The sequence below is a fragment of the Cupressus sempervirens genome, chromosome 3 (assembly GCF_028749045.1).
Source record: "Cupressus sempervirens isolate cs-2001-9-10 chromosome 3, ASM2874904v1, whole genome shotgun sequence".
Taxonomy (NCBI): domain Eukaryota; kingdom Viridiplantae; phylum Streptophyta; class Pinopsida; order Cupressales; family Cupressaceae; genus Cupressus; species Cupressus sempervirens.
This window is the reverse complement of record NC_143120.1, coordinates 712,333,302-712,361,190: the sequence shown is the minus strand read 5'-3', so window position 1 is coordinate 712,361,190 and position 27,889 is coordinate 712,333,302. Positions and strand designations below refer to the sequence as shown.

The 27,889-nt window shown below is 36.5% G+C and overlaps 1 protein-coding gene across 4 annotated transcripts; it reads left to right on the top strand.

Annotated features, from left to right (window-relative positions):
• The first annotated feature begins 3,768 nt into the window (after positions 1–3,768).
• Positions 3,769–27,232, top strand: LOC149568748 (uncharacterized). Of its 4 annotated transcripts, none has more exons than XM_089821641.1 (10): positions 3,769–4,010; positions 21,169–21,288; positions 21,387–21,495; positions 21,606–21,857; positions 22,039–22,154; positions 22,545–22,609; positions 22,748–23,031; positions 23,179–23,335; positions 26,500–26,564; positions 26,850–27,232. In XM_089821641.1, exons 1-10 carry the CDS (start codon positions 3,906–3,908, stop codon positions 27,005–27,007), a joined length of 1,431 nt encoding a protein of 476 aa, XP_089677767.1. In that variant the 5' UTR covers positions 3,769–3,905; the 3' UTR covers positions 27,008–27,232. The 4 variants fall into 4 exon arrangements, with proteins under 4 accessions (XP_089677767.1, XP_089677768.1, XP_089677769.1 ...); XM_089821642.1 differs by having other exon boundaries at positions 3,799–4,010; positions 26,885–27,132; XM_089821643.1 differs by having other exon boundaries at positions 3,834–4,010; positions 21,407–21,495.
• The last annotated feature ends 657 nt before the right edge of the window (positions 27,233–27,889 follow it).

Below are 27,889 nucleotides of genomic sequence, written 5' to 3'. Positions count from 1 at the left end.
ATTTTAATGGGGGCTTGTGCTGTGCTTTTCTAAAAATAATATTAATAAATTGATAGGGAGACATGACACCACCTCCCACCTCCCCCTTCCCACGGCTACAATTGGGAGCATGCAGTTGCTCAAGCAGACCGTGGCTACCATTGGCAGCCTACTACTACTTGGAGCATGCAGCACGAGAGAGGAGGTAGGTCAGTTGGTATGATTGTTTTAATTTTTAGTTTTCTTTTAGTTTAATTGTATTAATATTTTAAAATAAATATATTAGTTGAATGTCTCACAAAAAGCCCACCAGGGATCAAGTCTTGTTGAGTGCAAGGTCCAAAAACATCATAAGGGATGAGGCCAGGATAGTGCCTCGGGCGAATTTAGCAGCATGGATGCTCCTTAGTCTTTGGCTCTTAGCCAAAGAGGTTTTAGGCATCCATGGGGCTGTATCGGGTATCTAAAATTTGTTTGTGGATGACCTCCATCAAAAAATAAATAAATTAGTTAATATAAACACTTTTAATATTAAGTTTTATTGAACATTTTTATTATTGATTATTAAATGATATAAATATTATTATGGTGAATAATAATAATTATTTTATTAATAGATAAGAAATTGATTTATTAAAGACAAGAGCTTGCAACACATCAGTAAAGTGTGAGCCTCTTTTTTTGGAGGTCTTGGGTTTGAAACTAGTCAAGATTAACTATTGATCGTAATAATTAATCATAACAAATAATAATAATTAACCTTGGCTTCAACCTCTTACCGATCAATTTTTTATTTTTTATTTTTATTAATAAAATTAATCTATACTATTTTATTAATAATAAATAATATTATCATTAATAATTTAAATGATTATTGTTGAGTTTTAATAATATTTAAATTAAAGATTTCTAATTATTAAAACATATTTAGAAAATTTAATTGGGGAAATGATTATTCTAGTAAACTTGGGTTTTACTTAATGGTTTAATTTTTATATGAAATAATTTCTTTTATTAAGGGAAAATATTACATCTTTTGATAATTCGAAAACCTTAGTAACTTTGATACTATGAAAATGAAAACTTAAATTGTGATTGTCTATACAACCTTTGTGTTTTGAAAACAAATGAACTGTGAAAACACTTGTTTAAATACTTGATGAGATGTATGTTGTATTGTATGATTTTGGGTTTGGGTTTTGACTTAATACTTGGACCAATCAGGATGTTTGCTAGAGGCTTGAAGGTTTTATTCTGTGATGATGTTATGTATATGATCTTTTATACTCAACCTGTAATGGGCACCCTAGAAATGCCCAAAAAATTGTACTAACGATTGAAAGTGATTTTAATGTCTTTGCATAGGCTTCAATCCACATAACATGAGCAAGAAGAAATTTATGCAAATTAAAGATTGAACCTTTTTTGGTGTAACCTTTGAGTCTTCGATCAATTATCTTTTGATGCTTTCCCATTGCTTGTATAGGACTAAGGTAATTATTGTGTTTTATCTTTTGGTGCTTTCCAGTTGCTTGTATAAGACTAAGGTGATATTGAGATTGGTCTTTAGGTGTTTTCCAGTTGCTTGTAAAGGATTGAGGTGAATACTATGTTTTATCTTTTGGTGCTTTTCAGTTACTTGTACAGGACCGAGGTGATATTGAGATTGGTCTTTAGGTGCTTTCCAGTTGCTTGTAAAGGATTGAGGTGAAAATTGTGATTTTATGAGTTTTACTTTTATGAGCCTAGGGTAGGTAATTTATGTGTACGTTGGGAAGTGGTTTGTGATGAAGGCTGGAGCCCTAAGTGGCTGCCTCGGTAATCCATTGTAAGTTGTTTTAATAAGTGATAACATTTTATTAAATGAGTTTAAAATGAACTAATAAGAGTCATCTTTTTTCCTCGGCCATGCCTCGAGTGCTAGTAAAGGCTAGGATGGGAGTAGAGAGGATGCTTGGTTACAACCTTGCTTCATTAGTGTACCTTGTTTGTATGAATGGATATTGGTGCCGCACAAAGACACTAGGGGGTTGGAGTCCAAAGAGGTTGCTAAGGTAACCTTAGCATTGGCTCATGTGATGACACTTGCCCACTTACATAATAGATTTCCTACATGTCTTTGTTGCCTCTAGGATTAGATGATACTTGTGTCTTAGTACCTTTGAGATAGATTGCTATCAGGTATTTCCTTGACCTAGATGTTGGTTATGACTTGTGGATTGATATCTGTTAGGGACTTGAGACTATCTCCTCAACATAGTGGGAGTGGGCCATTTAGGTTCCACGAGGTCGGGTGGTAGTGCAGTTTTCTTATACCATTGAGATCTAACAATTGGATGTCATTGTTGAATGTACTTGTGTAGTTGTTCTTTTCTTTTTGATCTTATATTTGTGTTGGATGGTTATATTCTGTTATACTATACTTGATTTATCAGAGATCTTATGAGATGATGTATTTTATTGATGATGCATATTGTTTGAGCTTTTCATACCTTGTGACTTGTATAGTAGATGATTATGCAATCTGCATGTGCCAAGTGACATCCTTTGTAATTGTATATTATTTATTGGATTCATACTTGTGATTATTCCATGATGTGGATTTTGGTATTGTGTTAAATTTAATATTAATAAGCTTATAAATGTGATTCAATGTCATGGAACCCTTAGGAGACGTAATATATTTATGATAGCTGTATGTATGTGAGTTATTGCTTTCGCTATATTATCTATTGATGTTATTATCTTAAAAAAAAAAAAGTTAGGAAAACTTAGTGAAACTTTAGGTTAATTTCTTTTGGGTTCCCTGGCAGGGCGTTATAATTTTCGAGCTCTCTTTTTGCCCCATGATTCTTCTAGATGATTCACAATGGATGTTCGCCAAGTTTGCTCAAATGTGGCATGATTTTATAGTTCATTCTTTGTTTAATATTTGGAAAGGTTTTTGATTATTTATTTCTTTATTCAAGTGCAAGATAAACATGATATTATAAAAGTTATCCATTTCCAACCTCTTATTGAATGGAGCAACACTCTTTGTACTATTGCACACATGTTGCCTTCCCCTCATAGGAACCCATCTCCTCCTCAAGGTGCAAATGGGGTTATAGATATAATGGCGACTAAGCATAATTTTGCTGGTTCACACAACTATTCTTAATGTAGAGGACATGGATGGTCCTAATTCACATGCACATCTTTAATTATTCCTTAGTCACATTATACATGTGCCTCATGTTCACCAAGTAATGGTAAGGTCCCTAGTTTATTATATCTTTTGTAAGACGTGATATAACTTGTCAAGAAACATAATGAAGAAGAAAATGTTACAAGTCGAAGAAAAATCCCTAATAATGAAGGCCTCTTGTATAACTATGAAATAATATCCTCCCTCCTCTAACTAATTGACTACTCTTACTACATTATAATAAAAAATTAAAACTTTTTTCTATTTCAAAACTATAGTTTACATTAACTTCTTAGGTGCATTTACATTAGTATACAATAACTTTTTTTTTTATTCGCATTATTCTAAAGGAATACCTATTATTAAAATTATCCATCTAAAAGTTTAAAATAAAAAATCACAAATGATTTTTTATCAAAAATCAAAGTATAGAATCTTTTTAAGTTGATGAATACAATATTGGAGAGGACCCTTGGTCTACTTGGTAAAGTTGAATGGCTCCAAATGAACCCCACAAATCAAACATTCATCAATTAACCAATAATAAAATAAATAATCAACTAATAATAAAAATAAAAATAAAAATAAATTGTTTTCTAATTGTCAATTAATTTGTAAGCACATCCGTCTAACTTAGTGCAAGGCGCGAAAAAAGAGAGTGAAACGTACAGCTCCGGAGGTAGAAAGTATTGCCAATTTCTTGTGTGAAGCGAATTCTAATCAAATTTGAATATCAGAGATGGAGTGTGCGATGAGCGGCAACGCCATCAAAACCCTGAACAGAGCCATTACCTGCTTAGCCAAGATTGGTAACGAGCTCAGCATCGAATGCCTTCCTGACAAGGTATGTTTTGATTTTTTACTTTTTCATTTCTTTATTTGACCAACGTTTCTGGTCTCTTTTTCACACGCTTTATACAGATAACCTAATTATGTCTTTCTATCGTTTATTCAGTATCGTACTTCTCATTTGCTCTCCCTAACGATGAAAAAACTTTTAAAATATATTTTTGAACTAAATATGAAGGAGCATGTAGTGAATTATACAATGTTTGGTTACTGCAGGTAAAGGTCATGTTCTAGGTCATGGCCATGGCAGGCATCATTAGTTATTTAATTTTTGACTGGTAAATTGCCCTGCTGGCTAGCCATTGACTTGAATGCCATACACGAAGGATGCTTCATCCGTTAAAGATGTTTTTCACTATATATATTTAATCTCATCAATATTTTGAGTGGGATTTCGTTTTCAAAAGACTATATCTAGGCATGGATCGTAGAGATTTCAACCTACGTTGCAAACTACTTACCAAACTATTTGCTTTTGTCATTTGTTTCCTTACATGGTTATTGTAGTTTACTGTTTTCAACAGTTGAACAAATTGAAACAATATGTATTTATCTCATTGAATGATATTAAACGTTTGCTAGGAGTGGTTGCAACAAACCTTAATTACAATTTGCTTAGAATTATCTTTGCCATTGATTTCAAATCAATTTGGACCCTTCATTGTAATTGAGAAGTCCATAAAAGACTTTGCCTTATCATTTGTAAGGAGTTGGTCATTAGATAGGAGTTTAGAGGAAGTAGCAATTTGTAAGGAGTTGGTCATTAGATAGGAGTTTAGAGGAAGTAGCAATAGTAGGAGGTGGAGATAATAAATTGTTGCCAAGGTTATGTTGAAGTTAATATACAATTCTCATCAAAGATATTGTGGATTCTTGTGTGTAGTTTCTATATTTTGCATGGTTTCTACTTCTCAAAGTTGTAGTTGAAGTTCATTGATTTTAATAGAAAAATGTGAGATATCTGGTTAATTCCTTGGTTCATACTACATATTGTTGATTACAAATTTAGTGCACGGTTAGTCTGAGCCCATTTAAGCCCTAGTTTGATAGTGGATGTTCATTTGGATTGCGTCAGTATTGGGTATATGGATATTATGATATGAAAATCCTTTGTTGCCTTGATGAAGGACATGATGAGAAGATGAAGGATTTGAAGGCCAAAGAAGAAGCCACTAAGGTAATAAGGGGCTATGGTGCATAAAATGTAAAATGAGAGTCATAATATTACAAATTGTCCCAAAAACATATTTTGTGATATATACAAAGTTTTGGGACATTCTATCAAGGATTGCTTGTACAATTACAAAAGAAGCATGCCAATGCTCTTTATAGAAGACAAACATACTAACTTTAAAGATACATTGTTAACGCAACGAAATAACCAACAAAAGTGTGTAACCTGTTGGGTATTGGAATACAAGAGTGAATAATAATCAACAATAATAGTGAGTGAAGAAATTGAATTCAATATGATGCAAAAGGACACCGTATGATACAATGTCAATGCGATGAATAGGGGCACTTTGTTTGAGGATGTCAAATTAATAGGAACAAGGTGGGAATGCAACAATGCTATGCAAATGGCGTGAACTAGCCAACCACGAAGACAATTGCCTAAAATAAAAAGGCAATTTCACTTGTCATCCGAACACAAACCAAATGGCTACAATTTGAAACTCTCAAATGAAGAAATAAAGGCTTTAAGAAGCATAGGCGAAGATACAACAAGCCATGGCAAAGGAACAAAGAAGTTCCAATGAAATGCAAGTACTTGTAGATAGTTTGAATCAAATAGAAATGTGCAAGACAAGTACTATAAACCTTTGTACCAAGAAGAACTTTGTTGATCTTTGTTCCTTTTCTCTATTGCAAAGATTCCATAACAAATATGTGTTTGACTACTTCTATTGTATCCCCTACAAAAAATGACGAGCTTCACTAGTGAGCCCATGTTCAGAGAAGTTCCTTTGGCTTCATTGCAATGTTGAATTGGTTTATTATTTGATGATTTCTCTTTTTGGTATTAGTCATTTGGTTTACGAAGTCTCTATTTTTTTGTCTCACAATAACTATGTATGAAAACTCGTCTTCTTAACATTATATTATAGTCTCAAATGATCAAATATATGTGATATTGAGATTCTTCCTGACTTAAAATATACTTCATTTTAGGAGATTTTTTTTTTAGTTAATGACACATTATTAGATTGTGGTATTTCCTATTCTTCCTTAATCTTCCATTTTATATTGTTTTTCAATCTCTCACTTGTATTCCTAGTCAAGTTACTAAACATATGATCATCTTCTTCCTATATTCCTTGATATGATATCTTGTTTAATTCATCATTCTTTCATTTTTTTGCACACTTGTATTGACTATAGGATCCAAATATTGTACATCTAAATTTAGGGGTTTTAAGTTTTCTAAGGGGGTTACAAATCCCTCAAATATTTTATCCATTGTGATTTTTAGGTTGGCAAAATCTAGTTTAGAGTGGGGTATTTGTGTTAACATGAGAAGTGGTAGAGCCTCCACACCACACCAATCTTTTTCCCATTATGTGCAAGAAATATCATACTTCTTAATCCTTCCTACTGGTTTGGTTAGAATTAATGTTGCTTTGTTGGTGTGAGTGACTAACTACTTTGATGCTTCATTGAGCAGTTCACTCATTTGTTTTTCTCGATAAGATAAGATAAATTTATTAATGTCCAACAAGAGACCACAAATGGGTCTAAAGGACTGAAAAAAATACAAACAAGGCTGCAACCAGTAGTGGGAGCACCAAATGGTGTTCGTGGAAAGAACAAAATAGGATAGTCAAAAGGCAGAACAAGGAGAACTTAAGTACTCCTCACAGGTGAGGAGTCCACCATCAAAGGATACGGTTTGGGGTGAAGGTGTGTGTGCACGCTCCCATTCATATGAAGGAGTCACTGGAGGTAGGGTGATGTTGCTGAGTGTATCCTTAGCGAGGTCACAGATTTGGTGTGACTTGAAGAATGGCCGAGCGACCTCTTCGTCCCCTAGGTAGGAGACCAAGAGTGAAGGAGGTGATGAGCTGCTTTGAAGCTTGTCTTAGTGGGAGCTGAAGCTTAAGAGAGTGATCAGAAAGTTGCATGGCCTCTTGGAGATAAAGGTCAAGACATCATTGATCAATGTAATTAAAGAAAGAAGATAGTCTCATGTACCCCCTGAATAAACAATAGAATGTCCCCTTTGCTGCAGTGGCAGAGAAGAGAAACGCTATAGGAGGCAACATTGTTGAAAATGTAATAGGGAATTTAATGTTATGTTTTAAATGCTTTTAGTTTTTGAAGTTTGTAATAACGTCCTACATGTGGTGACATACCTAGAGTAGCAGTTCGATAAGCTCTCCAGATATAGCCACCTATGACCAGGTGTGTGGATCTTAAATTAGAATAGTTTTTTTTAGTTCGTAGGTGGAGTGTTTAATGATTTTTAGAATCCAATAATAGGTAGTAGGCAGTTTTTGGAATATTCCTGACTTAGAAAACGACTGTCTAATATCGGTAGAAAAACGTTTCAGATTCTTATCCTTTTTTTTTGGATAGAAGACATTCTTCTTTTCTAAAATAAGAAGAAAACGTTTCACATCCTTTAATAGGAAAAAGAAAGTCAGATTTAAGGGTGAGCCAGTCGGCTATGTAAGACACGAATCGAATTTGGAGAGATATGGAATGTTTTTTTTATTTTGTCTTTGTGCAAGTTTTCGATGGTCTGAGTTTTGAACGGATTTTTCTTATCTTCTCACTGGAAACAAGTTGATAGTTTGCAGAAGATTAAAAAGTTTTAGTTTTGGGTCGAATTCGGTATGTTTGCAGAAAATGAGTCTCAGTGCATGGGTAATATCTCCCAAATGCACCGTTGGATTTTCATGAGCTTTGGATATGTTATTATAGGCTTAATTACGCCCATCTTCACTAGAGCGATTGAAGAGTTTTGATCTGGTTCAAGAGTTATTCATGTCTTAGTGCAAGCCTATCTAGAGACAGCAAGAAGCAATGTTTTGCAGAAAAATGTACTCTGATGCGGGGTCAATATCTCAAGTTTGAACCGTTGGATTTCTCTCAAATTTTTATATGTTGTTTGAAACCTAGTTACGCAAAATCTCAACGGTTGGATTGAGTAAATCTTTTCTGGTTCGAAAGTTATTCATGTCTGAGTGCAGGTCTATCCAGAGGCAGCAAGAAGAAATTTTTGGGGGATTTATTTTCAAAGTTTTGAATCTATTGGATGGTTATAGGAGTCTTATGAGTTGAGTCTAAGGTATCTCTGGTTGTGTTTTCATAATAATAATAATGATAAGAACAGTTGGTTCAAACACAATGGGTGGTTATAATATATCGTGTGTGATCCTGAAGGTTGTGGATGCCCCTTGAAGCAACTCAGTTGAGTGACTGATTCCTCCTGAGTTTTCCAAGGCGTGGCTCTGCATCACCCTTGATCTCATAGTGAATGGGGGAAAAAAAAAACAAAATGTCTCTCCCTCTCCACCTCCCCAAGAGGGTGGAGGTGATAAATCCTTTCCTCTCTATCAATCTGACGGTTTATTTGTTTATGTAGCCAATGGGAGCCCACCCTAAAGGATCCCAAGGAGATGTGGAGGGCATGAGTCCAACGGCGTGTGAGGTACTGAAGGTGATTAATGATCCCGTCTTGGATAACCATTTAGTGCTCAGTATAGAAAGCCATCCTTGGGTGGAGCTCCCTTGAAGGGTTACTCCGCATTGTAATGATATATTGTTTGTAGATGTCATTCATGACGTGCTCATTCGAGAGGGAAGGAGGTAAGCAGGGGCATCCAACGAGAACTAAAGGGGGAGAAGGCAGTCCATCAATATCCAAATTGAACAAAGAAGAGCAGAGGCCTAAGCGAACCAACAATGAGCTCAGCTAGCTGGATTGGATTGCAACCATCTCGGAAGAGCAATAGACTGGATAAGAATGTTTGCAACGACCCTTAGAGGAGTTTGCGAAGCCTTGAAGCTGATGAAGGTACCAAACCAAATCCTGAAGGATGAGCATCAAACTCAACAAATATGATATTGTGGGGGGTGGATCGATGATGACTGATAATGCGTCAAAGGAGGATAGTTGGGACTCTCTCAATCGAAGCTTAGTTATATTCGAATAGAGGGCCCCCCCAAATGATAGAGCTGTAGAGAATAGTTGGTCTGACCAAGGAGTCCAAGAGGGACATCTTGGTTGTGGTATTTTGAAAGTGTTGTTTGAACCACTATCTCTCAAGCATAGCCAAGGAACCAAGCCCTTTATCAACTCAAGGCTACATAGCAGGGTTGAAGCTAGGGTCCGAAGAACTTAACCCTCAAGTAAGTATAGGAGGAGGTGATCTTAATCTTAATGCCTTGAAAGTAGAATGGAGATGTAAGGTCTTTAAGCAATTGAAGACCATCACCCGGGTCTTGCCCAAGTTCACAACTAATTGCCATAAATCATAAGAGGCCAACCCATCAAGAAGTTGTTGACCTCTCTCTGCAGAAGAAGCCAAGGGAACCACGTCGTTGGCAAATAGCAAAATGGATGTCAAAACTTGGTGTAAGTAGCAACCATCACTAGGGAGCAAGAAGTCCAGGAGGAAAGACTCAAGCTTATCAAGATATGACACCCTTGCTTCACCCTAATGGTGCCTTGAATGGGATTTAGAAAACCCTATGGAGTCCTGAACCTGCCCACCACATTCTCATATAATCTCGTGATAGCTGCCAGTAAAGTCTCAAAAATCCCAATGTCTCTAAGTCTTTGGGAGAGAGTTGTCTGAGGAATAGAATCAAATGCTTTGCGAAAGTCAACAAAGTAGCAATAGACTGGCGTCGAGCAGTGTCAAGCCTGTCCATGGTTTAAAAATCAATAGGAAAGCCGACCTACCCCCTAGTACGATATTGTCGACGATCAAGCTCCATGGATAATATAGTATTCAACATGGTGACATAGAGTTTGACAAGCATATGCCCAACCATGATGCTCTAGTAGTTGCCAAGGTCTGAGGCCAACTTGGTCTTATGAAATAAATGGATAATGTGTAGTGACCAAGAGTTAAGAAAGCCAGTACAAATCACTCTATTAAAGAGAACTATGAGAAGGGAGCCCAAAACAATAATACCAAGGTTGAAGAGCTCCACTTGGAACCCTTCCTCAATACTATCTTGCTATTGTTCATATATCTAATTGCCTCATTAATATTGGAGAACGTGAAGAGATGGTTACGAGGTGTGGGGGGGGCTGGGGGTCTTGTAGACTCTAGAGAGTGGAGGTGTGGGAAACCAGGGAGCTGTGATCTAAGGTGGAGGGGAGAGGAGGGAGGCAAGGGAACAAGGTATGCCAAAAGAGCTTTGGAGACTACAAAAGAGAGGCACAGAGGTATCTATATTGCATCGTGAAGAACATTTGCTTGTTATGGCGAAGAAGGTGACAGTAGTCGATCCTCAATTGGACGAACAAGGGGGAAAGAGTGGAGAAATTCAAATGGTGGAAAGACGTACAGTCCCCATCTAACCATTGATTCATGGGGCAAGTACTCCTGCACTTGTGGTTGTAGAAAGGTAGGAGGTCTAGTGGGGAATGGAGAGGGCAGGCTCCCACTTTTTGGTAGCCAATGAATTAAACATGGAGGGAGAACCCCTAGAGTCAGTGAAGGAATCCCAGGGAGGAGTTGTTTGAGGTGGTGGACGAAAAGGTCACGGTTGCTCTCGACAAAGCAAAAGGAGGTACAGGTGGAGGGGGCCAACTTAGGAGGGGCAGTGAAGGGATGGAGGGAAGGAGGGGAGACCTTGAAGGTGAGGCTAAGAAGGGCATGATCGGCCAAGGGAAGGCAAGAAATAGTGGTGGTTGATGGAGAGAATAAAGGAAGTGCAAGAAAGAGCATATTCGACAACACTCATACCGTCGTAGTGAGGCCAATAGGTGAAAAGACCAAACCTAGAAAAGCAAGAAACCCTGTTCAAGATTACCAAGTTTGAAGACTCGCATACCTGTAGCAGATGACGACCATATCTAGTGAAGGGACCTTGCCTATCCTTTGAGAATCGCTGCTAGCCTAGTCTGTTTGGATCTTATTCTGTTGTACAAACCAAGTTAGACCTACGATCATAGATGGGGGTCTAATAGTATCTGGTTTGTGCAATGAAATCCCCCAAAATGATCTTGTCACCCATGGCAAAAAATTGGGCAATGTGCTCATGAAGGTCCTCGAAAGGGTCACCACTCTCTGTGTTATGAATTGCATAGTACAAGGAAGCTGATAGGAAATAACATACTATGATGAAGATGTCTCTGCAATGTGACGTTGTCCGACCAATGTGGATCCACAAGAATTTGGTAGAATTGTCAGATTGAGCCACGAAAATCATACTAAAAAGGCACTGTTTGATCAAACAGGCAACCCTACTGGACCCCTTGACCTCACTGGATCATCTAACCTCATCCTTAAAAGTAGTCAACCATTAATAATCGAAGACACACCTGGAAGAGGATGAATAGGGCTCTCATAAGTCTCTGTAACAAGAAGAATATTGATAGATTCAGGGACATCCTACAAAAGACTTGACAAGGACCATAAAGAGTCATTGTTGTTCTGATAGTGGATAAGGAACCAAAGGGCGGCTCCGCCAAGTCCAATTGCTACTAGGATTGTTATTTGGGCTTGGTGGCTGTCCTCGATTCCCACCTAGGAGGAGGAGAATCTCGAATAACAGCCCTAAGGTTCTTGATAACAACCCACTTCCCCTTGTGCTAGCCTTTGCCAGTAGACCTTGGGAATGCCTCAATTTTGTCACTTGTGATCTAGTGAGATCCTTGTCAAGATAGATCTTAGTGGGAATAGGAAAAAGCTTTCTCCTTGTCGGAAGAGCTTGCAAGTAGTCAACAAATGTGAGAAACCTTTGAAAGAGGGTGTTATCTTATCGAGTCCAAGCCATGTTGAGTGTAATATCTGTAATACCCAGTTGAACAGGGAGAGGCTCAAGGAGGAGGGAGGAAGACTCGAACCCGAAGGCCCTATTTGTTCAACTACAACCCCTATGGCGTACACATTTGTACTCCAATCTTCTAAACAATGTGGGTTCTCTCCTTTTTATTTACCTACAACAAACCTTGGCACAATTTACTTTCTTAGCCTTTTCCATTCGTTTGTGGTATCCTTCTTATCTCTCTAATGTTTCTTAAATTTCCTTTACTCTTATTTAACTCAATCACTAACTCAATGTTATCTTTGAAATCTCTTAATTGCTCATTATCTCTTTTCTTCACAGGTGTTAATGATTCGGAATTTGTTGATCCTTCCATGAATCCCATATGAATTATTCTTGTTCTACTTCTATTTGTCACATCTCTTCAAGGATCCCTTGAGAATCTTTGCGTACCCATTGGTCATCTCCTAGGTTCCTAACTTCCTCTCGTGAGGCTTGGATCTAAAGGAATCTACAATAGATCCTAAGAAAAAATGTCTTATTTATAATGCCTTCTTTAGCAATTATTTAATCAAAGTAATTGATAGCCTTGTAAATTTGATCTATTCTTTATTGCTTGACTAGGGTTCCTAGCAATGAAACCAAATTTCAGCTTAGAAAATGGATTCACAAACTGAAGTTTTGTGTCATAATGTGCTACAAGTTGTAGTTATACCCCAATGCTTACAAAAGAAGAGTATCCATACTTTTTTCAATAATGTATGTCCAATTGCAGTAAGATTGAAGAGTTGCAAATAACAAAAAAGAAAATTGCGCAATATCATTCACAACATAGTTCTTTCAATTTTGACATATATTCATTCATTAGTTAGCATATTCCATAATCTAATGTTCAACTCTTATCATTTTCCATCTTTTATCTTTTGTACTATATGTATGTTATTAACTTATTACAATATGGATGTGTTCCTTATCATCCTTATGTCTCCTAATTATTGTGGCATTTGAACTAGAGATTCACATTCTTCTTGTAATAGGTTGTTGTGGTCTAGACCTACTACTACCACCTACTAACTAAGCCCAAGATGCCTAAGAAATAGTTATTCTTGAAGATGTCACTAGTAAATCATTAGCCACTAATGATACATATCTTGCAAATAGGGAAGCTCAAGCCACACCCAATTCCCAAAGTTGGTAGGGTTCTATTGTGGAATGTCACAATGAAATGCATGACTCATTTCCCTTAGACTTAGGGGTGTCAATTGGTGCTTTGTCACCACTAGTCATATGTGCCTCCACCAAGCTAGAAGCTTCACCTTTCTTTCCTTCATTGTTGTTTCTTGTTGCTCCACTCTTCCAATATAAGCAAATTACGATATGCATACTTAAAGTACCCAATTAAAGGCTTACCTTCATTGGATCAAAATTATGGATAAGATTTTGAAGAAATTCTTTCAATCTCCAAGTTTTCCAATCTTCCTAAAAGATGCATGTGTATCGAAGAAGGGCACCAAATTCTCTATAAATTTTCCACATCTAAAATGATTTCATTTGCCACTACTGATAAGTTTTTCAAATCCTTCGGTGGCTTAGGAAGAATTTCTTCATCAATGTGTGAGTGTTGTCATCACGATAAAGCTCCCATTGCCAATAATAAAGCTCCCAGTGCAATGGGTAACCTTTAACATGTCTTTAATGAAGCCTATGCTATTGGTTCCTAGGAGATCTTATAGACAAATGAAATTGAATCAATGGTACACATATATATGTATATATGTGCATAATGTATCTATATATTTGTATAACTGTATAAGATCTAATAATACCAAATACTTGGACATAGTGTTGTTTAACTGATGCATATTGTGTTGTAGAGGTATCATGATATAGGTTTGATGCTAAACTGATCAGTTATTGTGTTGCCATTGATGTCAACTCAAGTAATGTTGATTGATAGCTTACTAGGAGCATTGTTCTTGTATATGCAGAGCTGAATTCAGTTTTTGACAATGTTGGAGATTGAATTGGAGTTTGCAACTCAAATGGGAGGCTTAGAGATGTCCCTAGATGCAATGTCTATGATTGCACAAGTTGGAAACAAGTTTGGATAGAGTGATGATCGATTTAGGTGAGACAAAGCAACCAGGAAGAACATCCAGTCACAAACGGTGAATGATTGGACTATTCTATCAAATTTGTGTGGTTTCAAGTGTCATGGTTTGGATATATGATCTAGACTCAGTTGTTTGATTGATGTTTTGATTGCACAATGTTTCATTTACCAGAAGAAATGGTTTGGATGGATTGACGATCGTTCTGTAGGAAGTTGATAGAAAACTTAGAACAATTTATGTTTGATCCTTAATAGGTGATGTTACGTCCGACTTCGGTGAATCTTTTTGTGATCAAAGTGTTCTGGTTATGTGGTAGTATGACGTGGATCGATATTGTGGTCTCACATCGATTGTGGTGATCGAATTTAGTGAAGTCATGCATGTATGTTGGAACAAGTGAAAAAGTGTAAGTGTTCTTGGTCGGATCAATGTGCAATTGAAATTGGTGGCCGATTTGATCGAGTAAATAATGGATTAGGGTTTGGTAATATGTTTGGTGGGCTAGAGGCAAAATTCAAATGTAATACATTTTGGCTTTGGCTAAGGCAGTGTCCTAACAAGTGGAGAATATATTTATATTGTAGTATGATGTATTTACAAATTTGTAGATCTTGAATGTTGGGTGCCGTGGAGAAGTTGGTTGAGTGTCTTCGAAAAGAAGCAAGACTTGGGCTTAATTGGACATGTACAAGCAAAGGAGAAGTGATATTCGCATATCATCTTCCTTGTTGAATCCTAATAGGCTTTCCAAGTTAAATCCCTTAATTGGGTTACTTAATAGGGTGAGCAAGATCCTAACAGGTTTGAAGATTAATTCGCTTCACCGGATGACTCGTTAACTTGAGTTAGAAATTCTCCAACAAGGTTACTTCTAACAAGGTAAAGCTCCTAACAAGGCTAGAGGCAAATCCCTTTACTAGGTGACTCTTAACATGGTCTTCTTTTAACTGTGCATTATTGTAAGCTCATAAAAGGGCTAGGCCTTTAACCAGATGTATTTCAGAAGAGTGCAAATTACTTGTAGGTACTAATTCCCACCGTGGTTTTTCCCTTTGACCAAGGGTTTCCATGTGAAAAATACTGGTGTTATTGTGTTACTTGTGTGGATGCTTTCATGTGTTTTTTTGCTGATTGGTTCACAAGTTAACATTGGATAAATGTGGTTGAGTGTTTTATTGAGTAGATCTAATTTGGGTTAATCATTTGGTAATAAGTTGATAAAAGTTCGAGTCTAATAGATTACTAATTGACTCCCCCTCTCAGTAATCCTGGACCTTATAATACTTATACATAGACAATTACAGCATACCTATTACAAAATGTATTCTTGAACATTGAACAATGAATATTGAAGTTTTCATTTTGAACATTGAATAATGAAATACCTATTACCAATTACTATTGAAAATTCAAATTATTGACAAATAGAATATTATGATTTATCTTATAATTTTTTTTTATAAAGGTGATTACAATGAGGGGCATGATATTAAAACAAGCACAAAAATCATGTCAAAATGTAGCAAAGGAAGGCTTCTAATCATCCACCAAGGCAAACTCCTCATTGCTAGAACTGCCAGACTCCTTATTGTCAAGATCTGCCAAAGGAACACTAACCAGCCCTATATCTCTAGTTGTTGCTGTCTCATCTTGAATGGGGACTAGGGATGGCGGATGTGTAGATGTCCTCGAGACAGTCGAGGGACGCCTGGCATTCTCTAGAGATCTTAGGGATGTCTGCCTGTCTTCGTGTCCCGATGGTGACTTGGTGGCAAGAAGGTCGTGGTGGGGGGATGTGTCCCCATGTTACATTGGGACAATCACATGTGGCCAACATCAAAGTTACGAATAAGGACATCCATTTATACTAACCCCAACTATGATTAGGGATACACATCAATTACCAACTTTTGTGATTGGGGACAATCACATTGAATCACTATCACTCATCAAATGTTATTGGGGATATACACATCCAATTTCACAATAAATACTTGTGTTTCGTGACACATATGCAATCACAAATAACAAATAAATTTGTTTGGGGACATATACATCTAATAAAAATTAGTATTTCTTGATTTTTCTAAGGAAATATATTTCTCCTTACTATTCTTTTGTGGAGGGTCTTCATTAGCCACTTCAAAGAGGCATTCTTAATTATTGTTTTCTATCAATGCCTTATCTGTATTGTATTTACCATTGAGGAGATCTTGAGCACATCCAATGCAGTTCATCATGACTTGCCCCATTTTCTTGCAATGCTAGCACAAAATTCTATCCCTGGAGAATTGATTTCCCTTTGAAGTAGAAGAATTAGATTTAGAGGAAATGGTTAACCTTGTTTTAGACAAGCATTACAATTTCTTCTATGGTTGAATCATTTTGCTTGGTTTCTTCATCAATCAAGGTAAAGATTATATCTTCTAGAGTAACATATACTTTTTCAATGTGAACACTATATCGCTATAGCTAAAAGGCATGCTATTCAACAAAATAGCTTTTGCGTTATCATCATCTATCTTGGTTTTTGTCTTAACTAGTTGATTCATCAGGGAACAAAATTTATTGTTGTGTTGAATAATAGTCTTTTTCCATAATTTTTTAGCAAGAATAGCTTTTTCTTTAGGCTCATGTTTACACTTGATGTCTCTAATTAAAATAAAATTGTGAGATCTTCCCATACTATGCCAATCAAATTTATTGCTATTCAACAAAATAGTTTCTATGTCATCATCATCTACCTGAGCTTTTATTCTTAGCTAGTTGATTTGTCGATGAACAAAACTAACCTGTGTTTCAAAAGGTATTACATTTTCCATCATTTTTAGCTGAAATAACCGTATCTTTGGGACCTTCTTTGCACTTGATGCATGCAATCCAAGCAAAGCATTGAGATCATCCCATACTTGCTTTAAGGTTTTTGAAAGTCAGTGTGGTGGAGTACATATTCAATTTTGTAGTCCATTTTGCTATTTCATCAGCATGAGTTGGCTTTGGTGTGGCTCCATTCACCACATCCCAAGAATCAACGAAGGGCATTAGGATCACTTGTAACTTGATTTGCCATGCATGGAAGTCTTTACCTTCCAATTCTCCAATCAATGCTCTATTTTCTTCCTTGATAAAAGTCTTTACATAACTCCCCGCCCTCCTAATCATAGCAATGTCAAAGACCTTAAGTGATTGATACTTAATAAATCTTTCAAATAAATATAACTATATTTTTATTGCTTGGTAAAAGATGATTTTGTTATTATAATATGATATGAAGTACGAACTTAAGATCATTTAGATTGTTTGATGATGTTCCAATTTTCTCCACAATATTTTTTCACCTTGAAACAATCTAAACATCAGATAGTACACCCTTCACCCGTATAGTTCAGATGAGCATATACATAAAAACCCCCCATGACAAACTCGTCTTCCAGACCCTGATAACATTCCACCCAATTTACAAGTCCTTGAGACAACCTATTGGTAATAGCAAAATATCAAAAATTCTAGACTTTATGTAGTTGTCTGGATACACAAAACACCAAGAACCCTAAATTTGCAATGAATCGTGTTGCCATTTGCACCCCAAAACCAGAAACTTATCCATAGAGTGGGACGTGCATGAATATATATACAAGAACCACAATATGATTTGCCATCAGACCTAGACAACTTTTCATAATTTACTACTATCCCTGCCAGTTCAAATGTAATGCTATGACCAAAAAAGCACTTGACACACAAGAAAGTAGAGAAAACTAACAAGGTGAAGAACTACCTTGCTGGAAACACTAGCATACCTGAAACCATCATTCACAGAAACTGAAGCACCATGGAGTCCAAGGGAGGAAGTGCCACAATTCAAGGATCGTTTGCTGCATCTTTAAAATCATATTTCCCAACATGGCTTCTTGCTGAAGCTCTGTGAGTGTTTCTCTATCTCTAGCTTGAGAATTTCTTCTTCCTCGACCTCTACCGTAAGTATCACCTCCCCAGTTTCATCCACAGGTAGTGTCAACTTATCCTTGACCAGGAGCACACACATTTTGCCTTGCTTCCTTCCTTTCCTTCATATTCTCCCAGGTTCCAGTTACTTTCAGCTTGGGAATATCTGGGTTAATCTGATTTCTTGGAATTCCTACTACTACTTCCAATTCCTAGTCATGTACAAAGTCCACTAGCATGCTGAGGCTTTATGGGCTTCCTCCTTCTTGTTTAGACCATCACCCAAAGAACGATTCAGTAGAAAAGGGTGCACTAGGGATGGAACCCCAAGCAACCCTATCCAATCATCTCGTGCTGCTACAAAACCTTGCCCTGGAATTGCGTAGTGCAAGATTTCTTCTAGTCCCACTCTCCACTCTGGTTTCGCACAACGCTCAACAATTTGCTTCACCTCCCCCCTTGGATGCAAAATACAAGCCCCAACCACAAAAAAGAGCCACAATATCAGTATTTCTGTGCCATTTGAAACTTGAAACTGGAAATTGCATACTGCACACCTAGAAGGGCCCAAATGATGTTGATAAAACCGTGTTCACAGAGGTAAAAACATGTCTTAACCTTTCCTCTGTAATTGGCCCCTTAAATGCCATCTGTTGCTTCGTGGCATTGAAACTAATGTTTGCTTCCATGGCCTTTTCCTTCACCACACTGCACAAGACAATTGGGATGCAGCTGCTTGCAGAAGATAATGAGAATGAACACATCAATTGTGTAGACGGGAAAGTAGAGTTGGTTGTCATTAGTCACATTAAGTGCAACATGTGCAAGGACAATTGAAAAGCATTCACTCTCCACCATTTGAGTGCGATGTTGTCCTTTCCTGTCCTTCAAAATCTTTACCAACTCATACTTCTCATATCACCACTTCCCTGCTTTGTAGCCATACTATTGTCACATCCTCCAATGTTGTGGTTGCCATTTCATCTGCCAATTTGGGCCCTGTTGTCGTCACATCCGCCTATGTCATGGTTACCATGTAGACTGTCAATTTGGACAATGAATACGCCAGTGAGTTTCCTTCCCAGTAATTATAGGTGATTTTGAAATTAGAAAACAGTGCCAGCTTCTTTTTGATAGTTGAGATAAATTTTTGTAATCCCCATGTATATGAAGTGCTTGATGCAATAGCATTCACAATGATTTGCAAATCACCTTCCAAATGCAAAATTTTCCCCTAATAATTTCTATGCCAATTCAACCCCTAGAAGTGTTGTTTGGACTTCAGCTTCATTTTCAGTCCCCTCTAATCTTTTGCATTCCATCGCAAGAATGTTACCATCTGAGCTTCTAGCCACACACACTGCTCCAGACAGACCCAGATTGCCTTTGCAGCACCATCAAAAGTGATTTTAACCCAGCCCACTTCTGGGGCTTCCCACTTCACTTCTTCCCTATTCACTCTTGGTGGATGAAACCTTAAGAATCCATTAATGGGTAAATATATAACTATTAAATAAACTCTAATTTAATATTTACATAAAAAATTTCTTCGTTCTACTGAATTTAATTTTTTTACGAGTTTAAGAAAGACGATGTGCCATCATATCTTGACTGTGCGTGAAGACTTTCAAAGTTTGTATTTAAGACTCTCAGTGAATTGTCAACAATACATTTCCAAATGTTTGCCCATATGACATCTGTACTAACAATTAAAGACAAATGTTTTCTAAGATGGTGGATATTGCTCAATGATAAATCACCACACAAAAGCAAAAACAAGTTCTTAAAACCTGCACGCTGAAATCACATTCATGCCCCCATTTTCCATTCGAAATTGCTTTCTTGTTATGCAAAATATATTCCAAGTGTTTTTGGGTTTTGCTCTCCTTTGTATAAACTTTCCAAATCATTTCGAATTTTTATAATTTGTTAGGATTTGAAAGAGAAGTTGCAATTTTACTAAACTGGGAGTAAAGAAGATATTTAGATGCCCAGCTCTGATACCATATCAGAGATTTGGGCAGAAATTATAGGCACTATATAAAAAAATTGGCCCAGAAAATATTATTATGTTTCAATATGTTCATTTCATCAATGCATTTACATATTTATAGAACTTGTATATCATATATTATAGGAAACCTCCTATAACAACAGCATTAGATAATTACGGGTCTAACAAATAAATAAACATAGATAATTGCAAGATTAACAAATAAACAAACTCAGCACTCTCAATTAATTATTTAATGGCACACTGACAATCCTATGGGAATGATTTAATTTTCTCAACCGACCTGGACATTCTGAAACTGGGGGCAAAAATCTCTATATCAACATACTTGAACTCTGGACCCATACTTCAACAAGCAACTTAGGTTACCTCAAATACCATTATATAGTATAAATACTTGTGTTGTATGCCTGATTCTGTACCATTACAGTCGCATATATTAATTGTAAGAGTTGGCTATGAAAGTAGCCACCCATGATCTAGAGGCAATGCAAAGCACAATGGTAAGAGAAAATGATATGATAAGAATTAACAGTACTCTTATCGAGAATGCAATACAAATCAATATAATGAATAGAATATTGGAAAATTGGATGAACATTACATAGGAGACCCCTTGCTTATATAGCCAAGGTGGAAATGTTGGAGTGAATGAGGCAATGACAAGTGTTATTGTCTCATCGCATGATAATCATCCACCCAAAGGTAGAATCACATGTCCCCCACAGGTGCGTAATCCTTCAATGTGTAATAAAATTTGTGCAATATGCGCAACAAAGGTGGAGGGTGATAAAGTGATAAGTTGAAAAAAGGTGGATCGTCCACCTAAGGTGGAAAAGTCCATCCATATAAGAGGATATGCTAAAATAATAGCATGATAAGTCCACTTAAAGTGGAAACGCTCCAACTACTCCTATGCAATTCCCTAAGTAAGCTCAAGTAAAGTGTAATTAGTACCTAGTTGTGAATTAAACAAGGTAAAATACCTTAATTATACCAACTTTAATGCATCTAACTTAACTGTCGAAATTTTAGTATATACTTAAATACCCTAGACATGCATTGCATGTATTTTCTGGTCTTTGAAGTTTGTTTCTGTCCTTGTTATAACTGCTCTAACTTCTTTTCAGATGATTTTTCGGACCCTCAATTCTTCTCGGTCAGCATTTTTAGCAATGACATTCAAACCACAGTTTTTTGATACATACAGGCTTTCTACAGCCCAAGCTCAATGTAGCGTTCTCCTCAAGGTATGAAGGATTTTTCTTATTTACATGTCAGTGCACTTTCAGTTACAGCAATTATACCATGTAGGGGTTAGGTGTTCATCTTTAACATGGAATTTTAGGCTGTTTGTACTATTTTTAGGACACCACCATCTAGTATGGATCGATTGTCAGTGTGCTTGCCGGAGGCGGAGGCAACAAAACTGCAATGGACTTTGGATTGTTTAAATGGTGTGTTTATAAAAGTAAAGACAGCAGATTGCAGTTTGTTTTGGTGAATATTTATGAAAACTTAACTGATTCAATTTTACTAGCTCTCTGATGGTTGTGCTTTGCTGTAGGCATCCGAAAGACTTACTCAATTGTTTGTAATTATCAACCTGATCTTCAACATCTGGCACTTGATCGGACTCAATTTCCCAGCCATTTGGTTGTAAAACCTCGTGATTTAAACAGATTACTGTGTAATTTCCAGTCTTCACTTCAAGAAATAACCCTTATTGCGACTGAGCCAACAGCCTTACCTTCAGAAATGGATAACTCTACAGAAGGGAAAGCTATTGAGCTCAGAAGCTATATAGATCCAGTTAAAGGTAAAAAGATACCAGGACTGTTCTGTATGATGTTTCCTAGGGCTTTTTCCATGACAGGTTTATAGAGCATTAATTGAATGGGAGATGATTCATTATTCATTTGCTTATTTTCATGAGTTCTGTTGATTATGTTTAATCATTCATGGGCAGTGGTATAATTTGTAAATTCTCTGCAACCCAGAAAACAGTGAGGGTGCACTGCATACCCAACTTTGGATTGATCCCACTGAGGAGTTGCAGGAGTATTGCCACAGGGGAGCGGCAGTTGATGTAACTTTTAGCATGAAGGAACTGAAGGTATTGTAAAACATACATCTGCAGAAACTGTCTGAATTGAAATTTAGTTTTGGTTTGATAAATTGCTCTAGCAGCATTCTCAGACAAAATAACACAATAAGATGTCTCATATTGAAGTCTATTTTTTTAACATTGTACCCTACTCTCAGTTATGCGTGTTAACTTTTTTGCTGTTAAATTCTAAATCCAAACTTTGGGAATCTATTATAATTATGTTTCATTAATTTAACAGTCATCATAACCTAAATACAGTTTTAATTTTAGTTGTGTGATACTGAACAACTAATGGAGCTGTCTATCACTATATGTACTGGTAACATTTATTTTTAAAACTTCATGGTATTTAACATAAGTTGATTTGCTAGTCCCATCCTTTGGCTGAAATGGCAGGCCTTTCTTTCTTTCTGTGAAGCATGTGAAGCTGGTATGCATATGTTTTTCGAGAAGGCCGGCGAGTAAGCAATCTGGGTGTTTTTCATATGTTATGCAATTATATTGGAAACTTACGTTTAAGATCTGGAAGTTCAACAGCCCTTTTAAAAAAATTGTAATGGATTTTAATCCTTACATTTTTGGTTGTATCAATATCTCAGGCCTATCCTATTGGCACCTAAGTTTGGATTGGATGATGGCGCAAATGCAGATTTTGATGCCACACTTGTCTTAGCAACCATGCTAATTTCACAAATTAGAGAAATGGACAAGTCAGAGCGAATCCCTGTCGAAAATAGGGTCTCACAGCAGCAGGACCACGGACAAGGGCGTCCTAGATTTCAAACACCTCATAACCATATTAAACATATTAGTGGACAAGCTGTCCCCTCAGCTGGCTCTGGACCACCTTCTGATCATACTAGAATCTGGTCAAATATATCTGGTGGGTACTTGCTGATAAGGAAGAAGTGTCTATATGTTTATCCTATCTCTAGCTGTGGAAGTGTGTATCTATGTAGCATCTGGTTGCAACTTACATTCAAGATTGAATTTTGACAAACACCTAATGTTGGGCTTACTTCTTGAGCAGGTAGTGGCACAAAAAGTGTCAGTGGGGAAGAAGCAGATCATCCTATCATGCAGGACAGTGCTGATGCAAGTGAAGAGATTCCTACACGCATTCAAAGGAAACAAACACTTAATCAGTTTTCTGTGAGACAAGATATGAGGGGGACATCACCTCAACTGTATCCTATAATGACATTCAAATGATTTATATTGCACTATAATTTTTGTGCCATCTAACTTGCATTGTGCTTAGAAAAAATTTAGAAAAAATAGATACACATAATAGCTATCAAATCTCGGATGACTAATTTTAAATTTTGATCAGATTTGACTAATAAGAAATATATCACACAAAACAGAAACTGAGTTTATGTGCATTATTAAGTTTGGAAATAACATATTGTCAGACAATTTCCTTTGGCGGCTGTAGGGACATTTCATAGGTCCTCCGAATCATTCACTTGCATCTGTTTACAACAAACAACTACGATATTCATTATAACAGCTAGATTCACTGTACTATAATTTCTAACAACTGATTCAAGTCTATTTCCAGATCCCTCAAAACTATATGTATGTTTTACTGGCAACAGGCTTGCATGAGAAATAATGAGAACAAAAAGATGGAATTAACTTAAGAAGCTTCTGTTTAGACTGTGCATGTGTTTTTAGCATCAATGCTTTGGATCACACTCTGTGATCCATCATCAGGATTTAAGAGAGAGCAAGAGATGCTAAAATGTGAGATCTTATATTTTTACATCTTGTGCTCTCGCTTACATCCTGATGATGGATAATGGAGCATGATCCAAAATGTTGATGCTGAAAACATTTACACAGTCTAAAATAGAAGCCTCTAAATTTAATTTTAATTAATTGTGGAAATCTGACAACACAAAAGATGGAATACCTTAGCCACTTGATTTTGTTAAATTTGTTGAAATAACATACTGACAGGTGATTTCATCTGCCGGCTGTAGTCAGAGATTTCATAACTCTTCCAAATTATCCACTTGCATTTGTTTAGGACAAGCAATATTCCTATTAATAGCCAGATTCATCAGAAATCTCTTGTAAGTCTGTTTTCTGATCCTTTAAAGTGTTATAAATGTTTTAGCTGAAAAAGAGACTTGCATCGGAAATAGAGAGAACGAAAGGATAGAATACCTCAACCTCTTGGTTGAGAAAAATAGAGAGACAATGCATTGTTTGATTTAAAAATATTTTGAAAGCTGTATACTAGAAAGCAAATCCCTCCAAGGGGATGGACAGCACACAAAAGTACCTCTATGACAAGCTATCTCTAGGCAAATGAGAGAGCAAACATCAATAACACAAAAGATAATCTTGTTTAGTATGCCTGCCCTAAACTGCCCTGCCTTCGTCTCTGCCATTAGATGTAATTGGTTGAACATGGTTTATACGATGAGTAGAAAACCTTGCAGAAAGGCATCCCTCTTAATTTCTGATTGTTCATTTATGGTTTTTGGCCTGTTTACATAGGTATAACTGAGACCTAATTTTGATGTTATGAATTGGCAGGCTAAATGTGAAATGGGACAAATTTCATGACTTGTTTAAATCCATTTTGATCATGGAGTTTATTAATCTGAACCCATAGTAATTTACTAATTTGTAACTGATGATATTATTGAATATTTTGTATTATCAGAGATGTGATGCAGTCCTGTTTTATATGAAATGACTTGACTTCTGTTAATCTTTCTTTTGAACACAGTGAAGGCAGTAAAAATCAAATGGCATTGCTCATGTAATGTAGTCGTTCTTTAATGCTTGCTGTATTTCAGCAGATTGCAGACACTTAATATTAATTAACGGTTCACAGGGATATGTCCCTGGCTAAGTATTCTTGTGGCGATGGGAAGGGAATGAGATGTTCCCCGCCTTGTGGGGAAATGCCTAGCAATGCACTGATAGCCTGAGGGACATCCAAGGGATGTGAGGCATCCCCCAACAACACCCTAAAATATAGTCTATTAAATTAAAAAACAAAGCTACTGAACAATTTAAACATGAATTTTCTGGCATCAATTTGGCAAAAGTTAGATACAAGGGCATTGCTGGTTAGTAGCAAGGATTAAACTTAAGTTTGCAAAACACAGCCATTAATTATGGTTTGGAATCCTTTGAATGGAAAGCAAACTTGTTAGCTTATTGATGGTAAAAGGGTTATTTTAATCCCAGCTCAGACCCTTGTTCAAGATGCAGGTTAAGTCAACATTAAACTGCTAAGCATGGAAAGCTACAAGTGTCAAAGAGAGATCTTTATCCTATGCATTTTGGAGAAAATACATTGACTCTTTTGAACTTAATTTATTTGATTAATGTTTTCAGTGTGTCTTCAAGACTGAACAAACGTAATGTTATGAGTTAAACTTACCTATGTGATAATTAAATATGATTTAGACTGATTCATGTTTATTTTTTTAGTACATATTTGAATTTTCATATTTTCAAACTTTAGGGTCCTTTTCATTTAAGTTATCTTGGTATTTTTTAAAATTATTAATTTGATAGCATCTCTCCACCATCCCTGAAATCTGGAAAATGATATGCTGTCCCCAGTTCTTGGAGAAACACTGAAAATAAATGGCATCGTCCATGAAAATTCTATGATTGGTTCATGGCCACTCTTGAATCTAATAGGTGTAACTAATTATTACTGCCACCCAATGCTCAAGTAGGATTGCACTGGAGGGTAACAGTATCCTGTAAATTCACTTGTTTCAAGTGTATGCATGTCAGTGTCTAGATAGTGTGGGACACATTTCCACATTTTCTTAGGGGATGTAGTGGAATTTTTGTTGGTCCATCCTGTTCCGGAAGGGTTTGTAAAGGATGCTTTTTTGTTTTTTAGTTATGCCCCTTCCATGTCAAATAGGGACTTGCCAGAAATTGTTGTCAAAAGTAAAACTAACAATTCTTTAGATATTTTTCTCACCATTATTCCGGTTTTTCCCCTCCAATCAATGTACATTTCATGGTAAAGAGAGCAGTATAAATGAGGAATCATACAGGGGCAGCAGGATGTGCTGCATCTTATTTTTTATTTGGTATTCAGGATTTCACTTTTCAGGATGCTAGGGTATTCTAACTGTTCCTAAATTAATTTATCCCCTGGTTCTAGTTGCACAGAATGGACAAGAGGGAAGTGAGTCTGTTTCTAGTCCCTTCATAATGCATGCATATATTTCATGATCATGTCTTTCTCCTAGCTGCAATGTTGTGGGTTTAAAATCATTTCTGTTTGCAGCTTTTCAAATTTACCCTTGTCTCCATTCAGCATGGTTTTTCTTTAATCAATAATACACAAATCCTCTAGTCCAGTTTTGTCTTCTGGTGGAAGGGGAAGTATAACTGAGAGACATGATATGCACCCACAAGAAGGTAGTATGGCTTTAGGCATATGTTTCCTGGCTTCTTTCAATGTACAGTTCTATTTATGGGTAATCTTTAGTTTTATTTTTATATTTACTTTGAGGCAAAATAAATATTATGTGCCAGGGTATGATGTGTATAATAAGTAGTTTTGTTGTAGTTCTGGTCTCTATACACCTTCCTTCACATTAAAGGCTGATTATTGCGTCAATTTATCTATTTCTATGAATATGTGGTTCTTTGAGCAATATAATGGAGTTCCTTATGTTTTATATCTGCATTTCTGTTTGACAGGTGGAGTGGTGAATGTTAATCCAATGATTTATCAGAGACCTTCTCAACCTAATCCAAGCAATTGGATTAGTGCAGACTCGGAGGATGAAGATGGAGATGAAACTGATGTTTGTGTGCATTCAACACCACCGCGAAAAATGGGTCCTGGCTCTCGTTGACGAGATTGATTCTTATCTTTTCAATCTCCAAAGCAGGCACGACGTCTAAAACCTAAATCTCCTCAAAATCATTGTAGTGCTTTGAGGTAAATGCTAAAGAATATGACGAGTGGCATATCTCTTAAGCTCAAGAATCCAGAGAAGCCAGACTTTTTAAAAATGTTATATTACATTCCAAGGATCATGTGTATGCCGTTTATACTTATGCATTCATCATTTATGTCACCTCTCTTTATATCTTCTATATGGTGTGAGATTTTGAAATTTCTATGAAAACCATGAATCCCCAAGATATATAATTTGGGTGTGAGATTGAATATAATGGTGGCTGGTATTGTTTAGGCTGGATCCCTGGGCACTTTTTCGTGTCATACATTTTGATTGTAGTCTTGTTAGTTAATGCTTGGCAGCTTGGCTGCAGTCGGGCCTTCTTCCTTCTAGGATGACATTGTATTCGTGTCTACCTACTAGCTTTCTTTTTAATAGGGTTGGGACACTTGCTTCCCCTTTTATCTGATAGAAAATATAGACGATTCATTCACTACCTATAAAATAAGATTCTAATATCCCCATAAAATATATAGCTCACTCAAACCAAGTAGGACATGCAATTTATGAATCCACAATATAGATGATTTGGGTGTGAGGTCGAGTATGATTGTGGCCGGCATTGTTTAAGATGGATCCTTGGGTATTCATTTGTTTCATGCATTTTGGTTATTGTCTAGTTAGTTTGTGCTTGGCAGCTTTTGGGTGTAGTTGGGTCTTCTTCCTACTAGCTTGCTTCGAAATAGGGTCAAGACATGTTGATCTGAGTTTTGTTCCACCACAACATACAAAATCAAATATTTAACATTCCAAGATGAAATATCAAATTTACAA